We start from the raw sequence: 21,398 nt of genomic DNA, 5'->3' as shown, positions 1-21,398 counted from the left end.
AAAGGGGACCCATGTTTTCACATGGGTCCCCTTTCCCCGAATGCCAGAAACCCCCTCTGACTTATGTCTAAGTGGGTTTCTTCAGCCAATCAGGGAGCGCCACGTTGTGGCACCCTTCTGATCGGCTGTGTGCTCCTGTACTGACTGACAGGCGGCACACAGCAGTGTTACAATCTAGCGCCTATGCGCTCCATTGTAACCAATGGTGGGAACTTTCTGCTCAGCGGTGAGGTCACTTGTGAGTTTTCCAAGTAGATGGATTTAAAAACTTTGCTTAAGATTCTGTCAGTAATATTTACAGCTTGCTCACCCTTTCTGTTTCTCTATCCACATTACATGAGTTTTCATTCTGCCTTGACTCCTCTTCCATAGTTTTGATTTCTCCTCTTTATGTTCCTTGACTTTCGTTTCTCCATCTATTGTCTACTGTACTCCTCCTCCCAATACTATCCAACAGACTATATAAGCAGCTAGTGTCATAGTAAGCACTGCAGTGCATTCCCACATCACTGACAAGTTATCCTGTTATCTTACTGCAGAGCTGAGTGTGGAGACACAGCACATGACAGAATGAGGTATGGTAAATATAACAAATTTCCTTTATGATTTTCCCACATCCTGGCTGGTATTCAGTTTAGCCCGATAATTTCCCCCCCCAATAAACTGGGCTGATCGATGGTAATTATTGACCAATTATTGGGCTATTCAATTAAAGCTTGTTTTTTTTTCCCCGGGAGAAAAATGTCCTGTTTTCGTGCGATAACACATGGGATGTGGGACCCATAGGCATTTCTATAATTGGTGTTGTGTGTGTGGGAGGCCACCACTGCACACACTGCACCCATATATGTTACTTAACCAGGGGTTAAAGTGGGGGGAAATGAGGTGGCACTGAGTTCCACCACCTGTAATGGTTTGGGGAGCTAGTTCCACCATCTCTATTGCCCTGCACAGTAATTCTAACAGAAAAGCCCACCCCATCATCTGCATCAATCGATGATACATGCTGCACTAGTGTTGTAGATGAGCTGCAGCCACCTACTCCTTCCTCAGGTCCTGGTGCCTCCATGGTCCTCCTCCATGAGTTTTACTATCTCACCAGGACCACTTTAAGCCCTGTACTTAACCCTCCAGAGTCCCACGATGGTGGCCCTGCACTGCAGACAAAAATCAATCAGAAAATGGCCGCTGCGACCATTTCCGAGTGGACGCCATGTTCTCGGAGACCTGCGCATGCACAGTAGACTCTGGCATTATAACAGAGTCTACTGCTGCAAGAGAGGAGGGGGCCTGCGACGGAGGCTGCACGTGGGTCCCCTCCTCTCTTAAAACGCCCCTTGTGGGACCTATACGTTATCGCCAGGTCAGAGGGCTGCTTATAGCAGATTATGCTTCGGGTGACTGAGGCCTGATTAGAGCTAGGTATCGGGGTAATTGAATAGCCCCCAGCGAATCAATTAGCTGTGGTAAACCAGCCAATTGAATACCACCCTCTAAGTAGTTATTTTATGTAATATTTTATCATTTTTAATTTAGTGTTTTTAAATGCATACAGTATATGATGACAGTGATCTGGAAGCAATGTAGAACTGTTGTGATTAATTGCACTTTAAAAAAATCACTTGCACCAATTCTGTCTTAGATTTGATGCTGTTATTTAGTTATGTGGCTAAAAGAGGACATAACTGTATTATTATTATTCAGCACAATATGCAGTTAGTGAATGGACTGGAACACAAATGTTGTAAGCAGGGCCAAAACTAGGATTTTTGGCACCCAGGGCGAGGCAGTAATTTGGCACCCACCACTCCCCCCTCCTTCCCCAATACCAAAAAAAATAAACTTAAAAATTATGCCACACATTATATCACACAATAGAGCCCCTTATTCGCGATATGCCACACAGCAGTAATGCCTTTTATAGCACATTATGCCACACATTAGTATTCGATATATAAATCTTGTGCTACACAGTAGTAATGCTCACAGGCAGGGGCGTATCTAGATTATTGTTTTGGGGTGGATGAACAATGAATCCAGCCAGAGCGATCAGCGCAGTAATTAATGGAGCAGTGGTGGTTTAAGAAAATATGATTTTAATTACCTACCGGTAAATCCTTTTCTCGTAGTCCATAGAGGATGCTGGGGTCCATATTAGTACCATGGGTATAGACCGTTCCACCAGGAGCCATTGGCACCTTAAGAGTTTAACAGTGTGGGCTGGATCCTCTCTCTATGCCCCTCCTACCAGACTCAGTCTAGAAACTGTGCCCGAGGAGACAACATAATTCAAGAGAAGGAATTACACAGATAGTTGCGAGATTCATACCAGCTCACACAACAAGGCAAATCCGGCAAACATGCCGGAAAACTCAGCAACAGCTGAAACAGTAAAGAACGCAGAACTTACCTAGGAACCAGGAAGTACTGAACTAAATAACCACTGCAGGAAAACGAAGCACTGGGCGGGCGCCTAGCATCCTCTACGGACTACGAGAAAAGGATTTACCGGTGGGTAATTAAAATCCTATTTTCTCTTACGTCATAGAGGATGCTGGGGTCCATATTAGTACCATGGGGATGTACCAAAGCTCCCAGAATGGGAGGGAGAGCGCGGAGGCTCTTGCAAAACTGCTTGACCAAACCTAAGGTCATCAGAGGCCAAAGTATTGAACTTGTAAAACTTAGCAAACGTGTTCGACCCGGACCAAGTAGCTGCTCGGCAAAGCTGCATAGCCGAGCCACCCCGGGAGCCACCCAGGAAGAGCCCACCTTATGAGTAGAGTGGGCCTTAACAGATTTTGGACACGGCAATCCTGCCATAGAATTTGCATTCTGGATGGTGAACCTGATCCAGCATGAAATCGACTGCTTAGAAGCAGGACACCCAATTTTCTTGGGATCACAGAGGACAAACAGAGAGTCATATTTTCTATGACGAGCCGTCCTCTTCACATAAATCTTCCAAGCCCTCACAACATCCAAGGCCTTTGAAGCAATTGAGGAGTCAGTAGCCACTGGCACCACAATAGGTTGGTTGATATGAAAAGCTGACACAACCTTAGGAAGGAACTGCGGACAAGTCCTGAGTTCCGCCCTATCTTCATGGAAGACCAGATAGGGACTTTTACAGGACAATGCCCCCAATTCTGACACGCGTCGAACAGAAGCTAAGGCCAACAAAGTGACCGCCTTCCACGTGAGAAATTTGATTTCAGCCTCCTGTAGAGGCTCAAATCAATCTGTAGGAACTGTAGGAACTGAGGCTCAAACCAATCAAGGAAATTTAATACCACAGCAAGATCCCATGGTGCCATTGGCACCACAAAGGGAGGCTGGATGTACAGAACCCCTTTCAAAAAGGTCTGAACCTCACGGAGGACAGCCAATTGTTATTGGAAGAAAATGGATAAAGCTGAGATCTGGACCTTGATGGAGCCCAATCTCAGGCCCATATCCACACCTGCTTGCAGGAAAAGGAGAAAACGTCCTAGTTGAAACTCCACCACAGGAAATTTCCTGGATTCACACCAAGACACATGTTTTTTCAAAATTTGATGGTAATGTTTAGACGTTACCCCCTTCCTAGCCTGTATCAGAGTAGGAATAACCTAGCTCGGAATACCCTTCCGAGCTAAGATCTGGCGCTCAACCTCCATGCAATCAAACGTAGCCGCGGTAAGTCTTGATAAGCGAATGGCCCCTGCAGTAGATGATCCTCTTGAAGAGGAAGGGGCCTTAGATCTTCCAGCAGTAGATCCAGCAGATGCGCGTACCAAGTCCTCCTTGGCCAGTCCGGAGCAATGAGGATTGCCAGAACCTTTGTTCTTTTTCTAAGTTGCAGAACCTTTGGAATTAGAGGAAGTGGAAGGAACACATACACTGACGTGAACACCCACGGTATTACCAGTGTGTCCACCGCCTGTGCCCACGGGTCTCTCGACCTGGAACAGTACCTCCGCAGCTTCTTGTTGAGGCGGGAGGCCATCATGTCTATGTGAGGAACCCCCACCATCCAGTTACCTCCTCGAACACCTCCGGGTGGAGGTCCCACTCTCCTGGATGGAGATCGTGTCTGCTGAGGAAGTCCGCTTCCCAGTTGTCTACTCCCAGAATGAAGATTGCTGACATCACCACCGTGTGCCTTTCTGCCCAGAGGAGGATTCTTGTCACCTCTGACATTGCAGCCCTGCTCTTCATGCCGCCTTGTCAGTTTATGTAGGCCACTGTGGTCACATTGTCCGACTGCACCTGTACAGCCCGATCCTGCAGAAGGTGTGCTGCTTGAAAAAGGCCGTTGTATACGGTTTTCAACTCCAGGATGTTTATCGGGAGAAGGGATTCTTCACTTGACTAACTTCCTTAGAAGGTTTTCCCCTGAGCGACTGCTCCCCAACCTCTTAGACTTGCATCCATGGCTAGAAGGATCCAGTCCTGAACTCCGAACTTTCAGCACTCCAGAAGGTGTGGTAGTTGTAGCCACCAGAGGAGCAAAATCCTGGCTTTCGGTGACAGACGTATCCTCTGGTGCATATGTAGGTGAGATTCCGACCACTGGTCAAAGAGATCCAGCTGAAAGGATTGAGCATGAAACCTTCCATACTGCAGAACCTCATAGGAGGCAACCGTCTTCCCAAGAAGGCAGATGCACTGATGTACCGATACCCGGGCAGGCTTCAAGATATCCCGGACCAGTGTTTGAATCACCAACGCTTTCTCCACTGGTAGAAACACCCTCTGCACCTCCATGTCGAGGATCATCCCCAGGAAAGACAGCCTCTTTGTCGGCTCCAAATGAGACTTTGGAAAGTTCAGGGTCCAACCGTGCTCCTTGAGCAGATGTGTAGTGAGAGCAATGGATCTTAACAACTTCTCTCTGGATGATACCTTGATCAGCAGATCATCCAGATACGGAATTATGTTCACCCCCTGCTTCCGGAGGAGAACCATCATCTCTGCCATCAACTTGGTGAAGACCCTCGGTGCTGTGGAGAGACCAAACGGCAGTGCCTGAAACTGATAGTGATCATCTAACAGTGCAAACCTGAGATAGGCCTGATGCGGCGACCAAATGGGAATGTGGAAGTACGTATCCTTGATGTCCAGGGACACCATAACAACTAAGATAACAACTCTCAGAGACTCCATCTTGAATTTGAAGTCCCTAATATAAGGGTTCAAAGATTTCAAGTTAAGAATTGGCCTTACCAAACCATCCGGCTTCGGTACCACAAAAAGGTTTGAATAGTAACCTTTGTTTCACTGATGAGGCGGAACTGGAACAATGACCTCGGGCACTACCAATTTTCGGACAGCGTCCCGAAGTATTGCTCTGTCTGCCGTCAAAGTTGCAAAAGAGAAAGGGGAAAGTGGAGGGGGAGGTCAGTTGCACAGGAAAAGAAATTGAAAAGAACCCCTAATTTGTGTATATCACCAATTGTTCATGTTTCCAAGGAGGTGCTACCACAGATCATATCATAGTACAGGATAAAGGAAAAAAAAGGAAAGGAAAGGATCTGTCTTTGGTGCACAAAGATTTTAAAATATAACTTTTAATTGTTTTCATTAAAATGAATATAACGTTGTATTATAACATGTTTTGCTGATAAGCTAGTGTGTGAAATATTAAAACCACAAATAACAAAATGTGTGAACGTATGACAACACTGTGAATTACAGAAGAAAAAGATCAAATAAACATAAATTCTTTAAAAAAAACTGAGCGTCTGTTTAGTGTCTGTTCTGTTAAATCTCTGTCCCGATATGTGTCAATATTGTTTTATAATTATTTTGTTTTTATATTGTACACTGACACAATTGTATTCAAATTGTTGCTTCAGTGCTTAGAAGAATGTCTCTGGCACAGAGCCCGGACTCTCCAGAGCTCAAATATGAGAATATGTGTTACAGTCTTAGACAATGTAACAAGTTGTTCCTGTGTCTCACAGTATGTTATAATTCACTTGAATTTCCCAAAATTCTCACACATTCATGTGTGTAACTTCCCTCTCATTGGTATATCAGGTCTATATGTGGATCTTTTATTGACATATAATTATAATTTGCCTTTTATTTGTAGTATCAGATCCCTATATAGGTTGTTAATGACATGCAGTTCCTAATATGATGCCTCTTTATACAGATTATCAGATGTTAATCCGCTCGCTTATAATATCACATTGCAGTGTCGGTTCACCATTCACTTATAGTGTCAGGTGTCGGACTCATATCACAGGTTCCGACATTAATTACCCAGTTATTATACACAGATATCCAATGATAGTGTATTATAGTATCACCTGTCACATATAGTGTCAGGTGTTTTATCTATGGGGGGGGGGGGGTGATCCTATGGTATTTCTCGCATATGAGATAATATATATCAATTCACCTCTCACTTACAGTGTCAGGTGTTTATCTCTGCCCCCTATATTATTTTGGTGGGAAATTCTATAGTTGAAATCCCAGAGGGTAGAGTTTAATTGTTCATGGGCATCAATCTCTTTATATCTATACTGTATAGCCAAGGTTTATTTCAATGGTGGTACAATAAAGCCTGTAACACTCAGGGAGGGATAATTATGTTGAATATATAGCACTATATTTGCTTATACAGAATGTGTAGTGATTTTATATAGAAGAAATTTGAGACACAGTATTTGTAAATAGATACATTATATCCCCATCAGTGTTAGCATGCCATTTACTAGGTTTAGTATATGTGACTAATACGAATATACTAATATCCTTAAGTTTCTATCCGAGGTCTAATCATATTATGCTGCTGTCAGGTATAAGAAGAAGAAATATGAAGGAGGAATTGTCATATGTAATAGGAATATATACTCACCTTCCTACCTAGGAGCATTCAAACAATATTCCCTATAGCTCATAGTACAATGAATCATCATATATAACATGAATATATACTTACCTTCTTACCATGGGGCCTTCTAGCAATATACCCTACAGCTCATAGTACAATGAATCATACGATATACAATAAGAATACATTTTTACTATTCTACCTTGTGACCATCTAACCATAACATCTCTACTGACAAATCATTATAATTATATGTGAATTATCACATGATGAACTATAGGGAATAAAGGTTGACATCTATACTCATAATCATTTACAAAAGCCAATCAATAGGGGAAGGATTTATACATGTTTATACAACAACTACATGTATATATGTGGACTGGGTGGTCATCAACTTCCTAAACCCAGTGATCAGTCATTTATTCAATTTCCAATATTGGGTATACTTATATATTTCTTCATAGATGAATTTCAATCTTTCTCTTTATAATCATATATATTTTATTCCCCCTCCCTCTCTTCACTTTTTTGGCACAAATTTTTTTTTGCAGTGACACACTGATAAGGGGTAATGCTAAGGGGTATACTTTTTTCCTGTTCTATTCCCCTCCTTTTCTCTGTCTGATTCTATTGCTTGTATTATATTACTATATTTCATATCTTTGAAGCAAATGTATAATTTTAACCTTTTAGTGATTTATAATAATTCATCACTAATTGTGTACCTTTTATTAACAAACCCGCAGAGGTTGCATCTAGACATATATATCTTTAAATCATTAGGAATATTCTGTCCATGGAAGAATGCACGCCAGTCATATAGAATGTAAAACATAAGAATGTATTTCAACAAACAATTGTTACTCATAGAATTCACTTTTATCATTAAACAGTATTGGTCAAATACAATGCAAGTCACCATATAATAGTTTCACAGATTTAAGCTATATAAGAAACAGGATGAAATAAGTGTGAGAATGTATGTATGTGTGTGTATATATGTATATATATATATATATATATATATATATATTACTGGGGAGATATCTCTCAAAGCACTCGGCTAAATCCTAGATTTATTGATATATATTGGAAAGATATATATCTTAGAGAAATACCTTAGGGGATTGGTTTTGGTTTGGTTTTGGGGGGGTGGCAGCATGTGACTTCATGGTCCACAGACCGCATGGGACAGAAGCTAGATTCCATTTTGGGAAAACTCCCATGATTCCAAAGTCTGTAACATATGGTTCAAAAGGGAATGCCAGCAGCCATTTTAAGTTTGCAATTTCAAACACATGGCATTGTCTGCTAGACCATAGTCACATAGCAGAAGCCATAAGACTCCACTATATTCCAGAATGTATAAGCTTCAATATAATGTATATGTGCTGATTTCACAATTCTAAGCCATCTAATTACATTTCACAATTCCAAGCCAACACAGTATCTCAATAACCAGAGCATATTGTATGCTGGCTATGCTATATAATGTAGCCTGTAATTATATGCCAATCCTGGTCTGTACCACATTATGCTAACTTTTCAGGCTTAATACCAACTAATTCCAGCCTTCCAATATCATCACCACATATCTCATGCTGTCCATATGAGCCATCACAAGACCAGATCACCAAGTAACCACAAATATCAGCATGCCATTGCTACAAGCACATGACTACAGTAACAAAAGGAAGTATGCGTTGACTTCTATACTTCAGCAAGATGCCCCATACAAAACCACTACAATCTGTTAGAAATCACCATCCACAAATGTATACCAGAGATGCTATTCTACAGATTGTCTAATGTTCTGACTACCACCACAGACCTCACAGAGTATTATCACAAACACATAATTGCACAAGTACCATTAACCTTAAAGTCAAATGTATTTCCAAATTAACTATTCTATGCCAATCGTTTCACAACTACTTTACCACAAACACATATTTAACTATTCTATGCCAATCATTTCACAACTACTTTACCACAAACACATATTTAACTATTCTATGCCAATCATTTCACAACTACTTTGCCACAAACACATATTTAACTATTCTATGCCATTAAGCCATGTGTATACAATACTTAGCCTTAGTAAGGAGATCGGTCCTGGTGATGAGCAATCCATGCTTCTGGAGGCTTTGCAGCTGTGTGCAGCTACTGTACATCTGCCTCAGTAGTTTTGGGAGTGTGGGCTCTGATTTCAAGTGTTCAGGTATATTCAACCTGTGGGTGTGTCTTTCCCAGCATGTGGGCTAGCTGTATCAGTGATGAGGCCATGTGAGCTTGGTTATTCAAATGCTAACTAGCCAAATCTAGAGTGTAGAGATGTTAATTAGGCTCAGGTCACAGAAGACAATATTATAAGTAAATTACTCTGTAACACACTTCAATGGTTTTGTTTGCTAATCACCATCACCACACATTTTATTAGTGAATTTCATTACATAATTAATATTCAAGGTACCAAGAGGACCAATACACACCTTTATATAATAATACAAGTGATACAATTAATTTTTAGTCAAAAATGTTCTCATTAATCTGAGCTTCTATGTTTTTGTTTTTTTCATTATTTTACACAGTGCACAAGCTGTTCTTCTTTTTAAGCACATGCATAGTACCACCATACACAGATTATCATAATTCTTGATATAGAAGATGGTATAGACTTACCTGTATAATATTCTGGCACACTTATTTCACAAGAACAATTAAATTAAGGAATATCTATGCTTAATAAGAATAAATTATTACAATTTAGGAATTTTCATAATCATTTTTTGTATGCACTATTAGTGAGTATAATTATGAGTTTACAAATATTATTATTTTTGTAATATTTTGCTATTTGTGCTTGTATCGCAATCAATAGGACTGCTCTGCATATGTAGAGCTCCTTTTTGGTAGGAGAGTAGCTACAGATATTATAGAGTAATAAGAAATATTTGGAGAGATATACATATACTGTACCTACACATTACGAATACAGTAATGAAGATGTCCTTTTTATTTATATTTTTATATATTTCTTTATTCATTTTTTTATTTATTCAATAATTCAAGTAGAATACATATGTGCATTATTTTGTGAAGCAACATTTTATTATGTAATTATTTAAATACACATCAAGGTCTCCAAGAATTATAATGTATGTATCATTTCTCATGTATACTAGTTAACAAGCCCAGATTTACTGTGGGTTGGATGCCTGAACGCTCCCTTTAAATGAGAGACACTGCCCTTCATTCACAGCGTAAATAGTATAATAAAATGAGGATGATAAAAATTCTTTACACATAAAGCACGATGTCTCTTCATAGGAAAACCAGTTACATAGGGAAAATAAAATGCAATTTTACATACTTTGAATGGCATTATGAACTTCATTTTTTATAAGCATATTCAATCCTAACGGACCCTAACATACAATTAAGTTTGAATCTCCCTCGGGACATACTGATTGGCAGCGGACAGAATAAAAGGGTACTCCAGTAACCGCTTCGAGTTACCCTGACGAAGCTAAATGTGAAACGTACGTAGGATCTGAGCATCTTACGTGTCTGTTTCTTCTGTCTTAATTATAAATAATATGTATCAGATTTAATGTGCTCAGTATAGAAGAATGCATAATACAGTTTAGCACTACACAATCATAGTGTGATGTCTATAAAGTGAGAGGGACTCAGATACAAGGTATAATACTGCAAGAGCCCGGCCGCATAAACTATATACAGCACATATCCGAGCTGGGTCAGGCAGTCTGCATGTGGTATTTGAGATGACACCCTGGCTGAAGTGTTACATGGGTTACCTGCACACACAAGTGTCATTTAAGTGCAGAGCCACTACATTGGAAAATTTGAACTGACACTGCTGAGCTACGATGTGACTGATTGCATGCTTAAATAATCCCAAATAACTATATAACATTGATTATTTGTGATACAAGGGAAAAGGACAGTCTATATACACCCTTACCCTGCAGTGGTTGACTGCAAAGCAATCTAAATTGATGTGTGAACAGGAGAGAGAAAAAGACATTAATGTATTATGTATAATGTAATTTGTGCATGATTATAGCAGCCGATCAGACACAGCCCAGCCGCAGAATGTCCTTCTTATACCTGACCACAGCATAATATGATTAGACCTCGGATAGAAACTTAAGGATATTAGTATATTCGTATTAGTCACATATACTAAGCCTGGTAAATGGCATGCTAACACTGATGGGGATATCATTTATCTATTTACAAATACTGTGTCTCGAATTTCTTCTATATAAAATCCCTACACATTCTGTATAAGCAAATATAGTGCTATATATACAACTAATTATCCCTCCCTGACTGTTACAGGCTTTATTGTACCACCATTGAAATAAACCTTGGCTATACAGTATAGATATAAAGAGATTGATGCCCATGAACAATTAAACTCTACCCTCTGGGATTTCAACTATGGAATTTCCCACCAAAATAATATAGGGGGCAGAGCTAAACACCTGACACTGTAAGTGAGAGGTGAATTGATATATTATCTCATATGTGAGAAATACCATAGGATCACCGTACCCCCCCCCCCCCCCCCCCCAACACCATATATGACACACCTGACACTATATGTGTCAGGTGATACTATAATACACTATCATTGGATATCTGTGTATAATAACTGGGTAATGAATGTGGGATCCTGTGATATGAGTCGGACACCTGACACTATAAGTGATTGGCGAACCGACACTGCAATGTGATATTATAAGCGAGCGGATTAACATCTGATAATCTGTATAAAGAGGCATCATATTAGGAACTGCATGTCATTAACAACCTATATAGGGATCTGATAATACAAATAAAAGACAAATTATAATTATATGCCAATAAAAGATCCACATATAGACCTGATATACCAATGAGAGGGAAGTTACACACATGTAGTGTGGATTTGGGGAAATTCAAGTGAATTATAACATACTGTGAGACGCAGGAACAACTTGCTACATTGTCTAAGGCTGTAACACATATTCTCATATTTGAGCTCTAAAGAGTTCGGGCTCTGTGCCAGAGACATTCTTCTAAGCACTGAAGCAACAATTTGAATACAATTGTGTCAGTGTTGAATATAAAAACAAAATAATTATAAAACAATATTGACACATATCAGGACAGAGATTTAACAGAACAGACACTAAACAGATGCTCAGTTTTTTTAAAGAATTTATGTTTATTTGATCTTTTTCTTCTGTAATTCACAGTGTTGTCATACTTTCACACATTTTGTTATTTGTGGTTTTAATATTTTGCATACTAGCTAATCAGCAAAACATGTTATAATTAGAGATGAGCGGGTTCGTTTCGTCGAGATCCGAACCCCCCCCCCCCGAACTTCGCGTGTTTTACACGGGTCCGAGGCAGCCTCGGATCTTCCTGCTTTGCTCGGTTAACCCGAACGAGGCCGAACATCATCATCCCGCTGTCGGATTCTCGTGAGATTCGTATTCCATATAAAGAGCCGCGCGTCACCGCTATTTTCACTCATGCATTGTAGATTGAAAGGAGAGGACGTGGCTACGTTCTCTGCCTGAAAAGCTCAATATCTGTGTTCAGTGTGCTGCATTGTGGTGACCACCAGTATATTATAGTAGTACAGTACAGTAGGACATTGCTGTATCTTGCAGCTCCGTGTCAGACTCAGTTCTAGTATCCTGATCAGTGCTCAATATCTGCTGCATTGTTGTGTGACCAGTATATACTATATAGTAGTACAGTGCAGTGGCAAACGCAGGATTTGCAAGGGGGGGTTTCCAGAACTGGGCGGAGCCAATCACGGGGGTGGGGACTGAGGTGACCCAGTATATGCTGGGTCCGTAAAACTAGTGTGTCTGTGTGTGTGTGTGTGTGTATATATATATATATATATATACACATATATACATACATACATACATACATATATCTACACACATATATATATATATATATATATATATACATACATACACACACACATACATATACACGGGTGGTCTTCAGTATGCCGGCGGTCGGGCTCCCGGCGACCAGCATACCGGCACCACGACCCCCCTGGAGGGAGAATAGAATAGTGTGGCGCGCGTAGCCCGTAGCGTGGCGAACGCAGTGAGCCCGCAAGGGGCTCATTTGCGCTCGCCACACTGTCGGTAAGCCGGCGGCCGGCCTCCCAGCGCAGGTATGCTGGTCACCGGGAGATCGTAGTGAACCCATATACACATATACATAGCATATTAAACATGCATACATATATATATATATATATATATATATAATATGTACACACACATACAGTACACATATATACACATGTATATACATGTATATCATATGTGTGTGTGTGTTTAAATGTATGTATGTATGTATGTATGTATGTGTATATATGTATGCACATGGATATATGTACTTTAATTAAAATAAAGTCAACTTTTATTGCACTTGCAAGTGCCACCAGGAAGACAGCAGGCTGCAGAGGATGCTAGACAGTCATTAATAATACTCATGCAGCTAAATAAAAAAAAAAAAAATTTTTTTTTTTTTTTTTTTTAGTGGAGGGGGGTTTCTGGGTACTCGGAAACCCCCCTGGGTGCGCCACTGCAGTGCAACATTTTGGTGATCACCAGTATATATAGTAGTACAGTATAGTAGGCCATTGCTGTATCTTGCTGCTCTGTGTCACTTCTAGTATCCATACTGTACCTGTGCTGCATTGTTGTGAGCAGTATATAGTAGTACAGTGCAGCATTTTGGTGACCACCAGTATATATAGTAGTACAGTACAGTAGGCCATTGCTGTATCTTGCAGCTCTGTGTCACTTCTAGTATCCATATCTGTGCTGCATTGTTGTGAGCAGTATATAGTAGTACAGTGCAGTATTTTGGTGACCACCAGTATATATAGTAGTACAGTACAGTAGGCCATTGCTGTATCTTGCAGCTCCGCGTCAGACTCAGTTCTATTCTCCGGATCAGTGCTCAATATCTTTGCTGCATTGTGGGGACCAGTATACTACAGTACAATAGTCCAGTGCTGTTCTCGCTGTTCAGTGTCAGTTCTCCGTAGTATCATCAGTGATCAGTATAATCAGTTCTCAGTATAATCAGTGCGCTGTTAGACGTGCGCCTATTTTCCGCCATTAGTACATTGGGATTTAGATAATTGATGAAGTTATTGTGTCCCCGGTACAAAATCTCATATAGATTCCACTTCACTAGGCAGGTGATAGCGAGATTTTACCAATTAATATCAGTGATTTATAATTATTAATTACTGTGATCTTGCCAAATAATTCCAGTGATTTTGTCATTTTCTTCCAGTGATTTGGACCAATAATACCACTGATTAGAACGAATAATTCCTGTGATATTGAGGTGTTTGTGTCCCTTAGCTTAGCCATCCAGCGACCACATTGCACCTCTTTTTCTCTTTTCTTTGCATCATGTGCTGTTTGGGGACTATTTTTTTAAGTGCCTTCCTGTCTGACACTAACGTATATGTCCAGTGGTACTGCCATTTGATATAATTCCCGATATTACTGCCATTTAATTCCAGTGATTTTGTCATTTTCTTCCAGTGATTTGGACCAATAATACCATTGATTAGAACGAATAATTCCTGTGATTTTGTAATTTTCTTCCAGTGATTTGGACCAATAATACCATTGATTAGAATGAATAATTCCTGTGATTTTGTCATTTTCTTCCAGTGATTTGGACCAATAATACCATTGATTAGAACAAATAATTCCTGTGATATTGAGGTGTTTGTGTCGCTTAGCTTAGCCATCCAGCGACCATAGTGCACCTCTTTTTCTCTTTTCTTTGCATCATGTGCTGTTTGGGGCCAATTTTTTTAAGTGCCATCCTGTCTGACACTGCAGTGCCACTCCTAGATGGGCCAGGTGTTTGTGCCGGCCACTTGGGTCACTTAGCTTAGTCATCCAGCGACCTCGGTGCACATTTTAGGACTAAAAATAATATTGTGAGGTGTTCAGAATAGACTGGAAATGAGTGGAAATTATGGTTATTGAGGTTAATAATACTATAGGATCAAAATTACCCCCAAATTCTATGATTTAAGCTGTTTTTGAAGGGGTTTTGAAAAAAAACCCCACCCAAATCCAAAACACACCCGAATCCGACAAAATTTTTTAAGGGAGGCTTTGCTAAAATGCGTCCGAATCCAAAACACGTCCGCGGAACCGAATCCAAAGCCAAACACAAAACCCGAAAAATTTCCGGTGCACATCTCTAGTTATAATACAATGTTATATTCATTTTAATGAAAACAATTAAAAGTTATATTTTAAAATCTTTGTGCACCAAAGACAGATCCTTTCCTTTCCTTTTTTTCCATTATCCTGTACTGGCAAAGCTGGCAAGCCTGATTTGAAGAAACGGTGAGGTGGGAGAGTTGGGAGAGTTTGAAACTTCAGCCTGTACCCCCCTGGACATTATATCTTGTATCCAAGGGCCAGGCCAGACGTGGCTGAAATGCCGGAGTCTAGCTCCCACCTGACTTTCCTTCAGGCTATGCGGTCCACCGTCATGCTGAGGACTGTCCTGGGAACCTGTGGGAGCAGGCTTTTTGGCTTTAGCACGATCACCTCTGAAGAAGGTGCGAGAAGGTTTGTTCTTTCTAGGCCCCGCAGCCCGAAAGGGCTGTGACGTGTTGGTAGTAAAAGGCTTCTTCGTAGCCGATGCAGCTGAGGGGAGAAAAGGAGACTTACCATCAGTAGCCGTGGCAATCCACGCATCCAGTGACTCCCCAAACAGAGCCTGACCTGTATAGGGTAGGCTCTCCACACTTTTCCTGGATTCCACGTCCGCAGACCATTAGCACAGCCAGAGACCCCTGCGTGCTGAGACAGACATGGAGGAGATCCCTGCAGCCATGGAACCCAGATCCTTCATGGATTCTACCAGGAACCCTGCAGAATCCTGTATGTTACGTAAAAACAAATCAACGTCACCTTTATCCATCGTAGTCAAGTCCTCCTGCAGAATGATTGATCACTTGGCTATAGCTTTAGAAATCCATGCACAGGCAATAGTAGGCCGCAGTATAGCCCCTGAAGCCATGTATATGGATTTGAGCGTAGCATCCATCTTGCGATCTGCCAGGTCCTTTAACGTGGTAGATCCCGGGACTTGTAAAACCACCTGTTTTGGACTTCCGGTTCCGGTGCCCATGTGACGAGAAGCTGATTTCTGCAGCTTTCCTGCACCCTCGGTAAACGGAGCACACAGAGCCTCCCGCTCACGGCTTTTCTCTACGCCTGGTGCACACCACTTGTGGGAAAGCACTGGGGACTGGATGGAAAAGTTTCTGTCCTCCCCATGACCCCTAAAGCCCAGAGATCAAGGTCTGAAAAACAGCCAGGGGAATTCAAGATGGCCGCTGCACCTAGATCACAAACAAGCCTGCAGGCTGCTGGCAGCGTCAAACAGGCTTCTGCAAAGCACATTTCTCCTTCAGGTGAGCCTGATTATTCCCCTGACTCTTCAGTGACTTATGCTGATGTAGCGAGAGCTGTTAGGGATGCCATGGAGCCTATTATGGATACTCATGCTGCTAAAATGCAGCAGGTAGTAAATATCTAAAATCCCAAATCAAGCAGTTATCCAAGACTGTTATTACTAATGAACAAAGGCTGGGGGAGACTTTCCATGATGTTGGGGACCTTAAGCACAGATATGATGAGCTCCAGAAATCGCATTTCCAGCTGCTGAACAAGGTTGACGATCTCGAAGATAGATCGAGGAGATTAATCTTAGGGTGCGGGGGCTCCCGGAGTCACTGAAAGGTCCTGATGTGACTCTTTTTCTGCAAACGTCCCTCCTTGATTTATTACAAATACAGGATGAATGCACTGGCTTAGTCATTGAAAGAGCCCGCAGACTGGGTCCCCACGCTCTTCACCTAATAGCAGACCTCGTGTGGTCATATTTAAATGTCTGAACTTTCTCCACAAGGAGGTGATATGGATGGCATCCAGGAAACATAGGCATTTACAATGGGAGGGAGCTCGTTTGGCCATTTTCCAGGACTACTCCGCGGAGGTCTCCCGTGCACGGCAAGAATTTTCTCCCCTTTGTTCTCGTTTGGTAAAGGCGAATGAGAAATTTGCTCTGCTCTTCCCGGCAAGACTACGCCTGTTCGAGGGAAATTCCTTCTGGGACTTTACTAATCTGGCGGACGTAGAGGCTTATGCTTCTGAGGCTTCCATGGCAGATGAGGACTCCTCTCAGGCAGATGACGCCCCGGATCGAGATGGCTGAGTATTGCTCTGAGACTTCTTTCTGTTTCCTGCAATGACTGCCTATTTACTTGTTGTTTTGGGATTCACTGCAGGTGTTTCTTTTCCCAAATGAGACTTTGGCCTTATACAGCGGGTTGACCATTTTTGCCCTGGTTTGACGTTTTAGATTCTTATTACTCATTTGTTGTTTTTCTGTGGCCATGTAATCTCACAAAAAATGTTTATATATGTTTAGCGGGGACACTTTCCCCTTCTTCATTCTTTTTACATTCCTTGGTGGAAGACTGTGTTTTTCTTTAACATGCTCTGTGTGCTCTGATATTTTCTTGTTATCTTTTCATATGTATGTCTTCTTTTACTATGTTCCGAGGGTAGGTAAGGGCGCTCCCCACCCCCCCACCCCCACACCCCCCATATTTTTCTCAGGTTTTCATATTTCTGGCTGGCTCATTGGCTGTTTATGACGGCCTCTGTGTTTGTTGAACCAGTTGTTCTTATTATTCTGAAGTTATGATTGTCCTTCGCTGGACTTTGTTTCACAATGTTAATGTTATGCCTTGTGTGTTTTATATGTTTCTGTCCCTCTTTTCCCCCTTTTTTCTCTCCCTCCCCCTCTTTTCCTTATGTGTCTACTCCGGTATGTTTTGTATCAATTGATAGGCGGCTGTTGATATCATGGTTACGATGCAGGTTCTCAGGTTTACCCAGTTCCTTTGACGCATGGCTAGTCTGAGTGTCGGTATGTGGAATGTGGAAGACATCAACTCCCCAGCTAAACACAGAAAGATTTTGCCCTATCTTTGGAAGGTGGGGGTTGATGTTGTCTTCATTCAGGAGTCTCATCTTATGCCAAATGAGGTGGCAAAATTGAACACTATGGGCTGGTCTGTGGTGGCCTTTTCCTCCTTCTCTTCTAAGGCTAGGGGAGTGATTATTTTAGCTAGGCACACTGTCCTTGTCTCTGTCCATGCAATTTTAGATGACGCTCAAGGCCGTTATGTACTGGCAGATGTCACCATGCATACATCACAGTTCCTACTGTATAATATTTATGCACCCAATCATTACTCTAAGCAGTTTTATACGCACATAGTCACTAAATAGCTTAGCTACTCTGAAATTCCTTTAATCCTAGGTGGGAATTTTAATTTATATTCTTCTTGGCCTTGGATAAATCCCCCCCCCCCCCCTCGCGCTCCTCCCTCGCTGCCATGGATTGGTATCCCCTATATTTGCACGCAGCTCGCAGTGGATGTGTGGCGCGCATGTTACCCATTAGAAAGGGAATTTACATACCTCTCAGCTGCGCATCACACATTCTCGAGGATTGATTGCCTGCTGTTGTCTGACTTTTTTTTTTTCTAAAGTGGCTGATTCTAAAATTGAGGATATCTGCTTTTCGAACCATGCTTTATGCTGGATGAAATTGATGCTTTACTCAGATAAATCCCTGTTTTAAGTGGCTCTCTGAAATTCCAGTCCTCACTGGACGCAGCGTGGCTGGATTATCATACGCTTAATGGGGAGACTTTACATGATGATCCTGCTTTTTTCTGCCAGGCGTCAAAATCAGTTGTCAGGGGACACATTATGTCCTATAGTAAAACAAGGGATTTAGATTTAAATTCACAATATTTGGAAGCCCAGTCGGCTCATACTCATTCTTTTCAGGAATTGAAAACCTCCCCCTCCCCTTCCACTAGGGAACTTTACCTTACACAAAAAACACTGTTTGATACTCTTCCTTCTCAGATGGAAGCCAAATATTAATTTTCAAAGGATTGTGGCATCTACAGATACGGAAATAAGTTTGGCAAACTTTTATCCCGTTTGTTAAAAGGCAGACACCCTAAAGTGGTCATTCACTCTCTGCTCACCCAAGGTGGGGACAGGGTACGGACCTCTGCCGAGATTGCTGGAGTGCTACAATCTTTTTATACCACTCTTTATGCACGTCCAGTTATTAACCAAACACACAAGTCCAGCTTCTGGTCTTCTACTGATCTGCCCCAAATGTCAGAGTCACACTGTGGCTCTCTTCTCGCACCTATTACCACTGCAGAAGTTTCTGCAGCAATAGCTGGACTTAAGACTGGGAAGACTCCGGGCCCTGGCGGTTTCACCAATGACTACTATAAAATTCTATCTTCTAGATTATGTGAACCCCTATCTGTCTTATTTAATTCTTTCCTGCAGGGTACTCCTTTACCTCAATATTTTAATGCCGCAGTCATAAAGGTTATCCCGAAGCCTGGATGGGATCCTGAGTCTCCCAGTTCTTATCGTCCAATCTCCCTCCTAAACACGGATTATAAATTGTTTACTAAAATCCTCTCGAATAGACTTAAATTCATTGTTCCTGACATAGTCCACATGGATCAGACCGGGTTTGTATGGGGTAGGCAATCAGTAAGCAATATATGGAAGGTCTTGGCTGTTATGCAGACTCTTCAGCTTTCCAAACCTACTGACATTAATGTATTACTTTCGCTTGATGCCGAAAAGGCATTTATTCTGGTCACCTGGGACCATCAGTATGAAACGCTCCGCTGTTTTGGTACACCTAAGGACTTTGTTTCTCTTATCTCCTGATTGTATGAATCTCCATCCACTCAAGTCTTGGGGAATGGTATTCTCTCTTTCCCTTTTCTTATCCAGAGTGGCACACAACAGGGTTGCCCCTTATCACCCTTACTATTTGCCCTAGCATTGTAACCCCTTGCTGTTTCTCTGAGAAATTCTCCTAGATTTACAGGTATAAAAATAATGGACACTATGGTAAAACTTTTGCTATATGCTGATGATATGCTTTTATTTATTTCCCATCCTGATGCGTCCATCCCTGCGATTGTTTCCCTCATTGAACAATTTGGCTCTTTCGCGGGGTTCAAAATTAATATATCCAAATCCGAGCTTCTTCCCTTTTTCCATCACACCCTGTTTTGTCCCGTTTTCCAGTAGCCCGCAATAGTCTTAGATACTTGGCAGTGCATATCCCTACTTCCTTTTCAGATTTGTATGCAGTTAATTGTGTGAATAAAATCCTCACTGACTGGGCGTCTCTGCCCTTGACTCTTATGGGTCATACAGAGGTTATTAAATGTGTTGTCTTTCCCAAGATTTCTTATTTTCTTCTAATGCTCCTTATTGCCCTTGTCGAGAAAGATGTCCTTTTGCTCAAACAATGTTTCACTAGGTTTCTATGGGCGGGTAAACGACCAAGGGTCCCCTACGCTAGGTTGCAGTTATTACAGGAAGGAGGAGGTATGGGGATCCCGGATCCCATTTTATTTAGCAGGGCAGCAATGTATCGGAATATTACAGAATACAGACTGGCTCTGGGGCAGTTCAGTATTTACAAATTTGCCACTTGAACTGGCTGTCTTCCATCCTTTCTCTCCTGCTGCACTTTTACACACTCCGAAATCCCGGCTCCCACCTGAGATTAAACACAATATCCTATTTTGGCATACATATCGAGCATGGCAGGCCACTCACACTAAAGCTCATAGAAAACCTGACATCTCTCTTCATACTACGTTTTGGGGTAATCCATGTTTCCTCCCTGGCCATGATAACACACATTTCTTGAGTTGGAGGAAAAAGGGGATTGCTGCCATTAAAGACATATATGACCCGGGAGGCAACGCAGAGTTTTCTTTCTCTGATCTTCAGATAAAATTTGGTATTTCCCACAGGGAATTTTTTATGTATTTGCAGGCTAGACACTTTGCTCACTCCCAGTCTCATCTAATGATTTCTGAGGCTACCACAGACCCGCTGCGCACCTTAATGGGGCTCACTAAAGATTGCCATCTTAGTTACTTCAGATCTACTTTTAGGGTCTCATACAGAGACTGGCTCTGGGATTCAGCACTGTCTTCTTGGTCTAGAGATATTCCCAACATGGGTTCGTGTGCTTATATCTTGGATAACATTTTGCCCACTTTTAGGTTTCTACACTCTGCCTCTTTGCAAGAAGTTAATTTGAAGACGCTTCAAAGGGCATACATAGCGCCTAACCAGAGGGCACACATGGTCCAAGAAGACACTGGCTGTTGCATCAAATGTAATGCACATAGTGCCACCTGTCGGAAAATATCTCAGTTCTGCTACAAGGTGGTTGCTTACCTCAATACAGTATTTAATTTACAGTTAATTAAAAGCCACATGGCTTGTTTGCTACTCGATTTTAGGGAGTGAGGAAAGGGATGTTGTACCAGTACTCTCAGTACTGACAAGACTTATATAATGATATC

General features: G+C 41.5%; 1 protein-coding gene across 1 annotated transcript in view; it reads left to right on the top strand.

The window, feature by feature from the left end:
• Positions 1 to 495: 495 nt before the first annotated feature.
• LOC135056467 (interferon-induced protein with tetratricopeptide repeats 5-like) overlaps positions 496 to 21,398 on the top strand; it is a 65,825-nt gene continuing 44,922 nt past the window's right edge. Inside the window, exon 1 of the mRNA XM_063961689.1 lies at positions 496 to 575. Within this exon, the coding sequence (XP_063817759.1) occupies positions 571 to 575 (5 nt within the window). The 5' untranslated portion in view covers positions 496 to 570. The remainder of the gene's footprint in view (positions 576 to 21,398) is intronic.

Source organism: Pseudophryne corroboree, chromosome 3 (genome assembly GCF_028390025.1).
Source record: "Pseudophryne corroboree isolate aPseCor3 chromosome 3, aPseCor3.hap2, whole genome shotgun sequence".
NCBI lineage: Eukaryota > Metazoa > Chordata > Amphibia > Anura > Myobatrachidae > Pseudophryne > Pseudophryne corroboree.
This window is presented reverse-complemented; position numbering and strand designations above follow the sequence as displayed.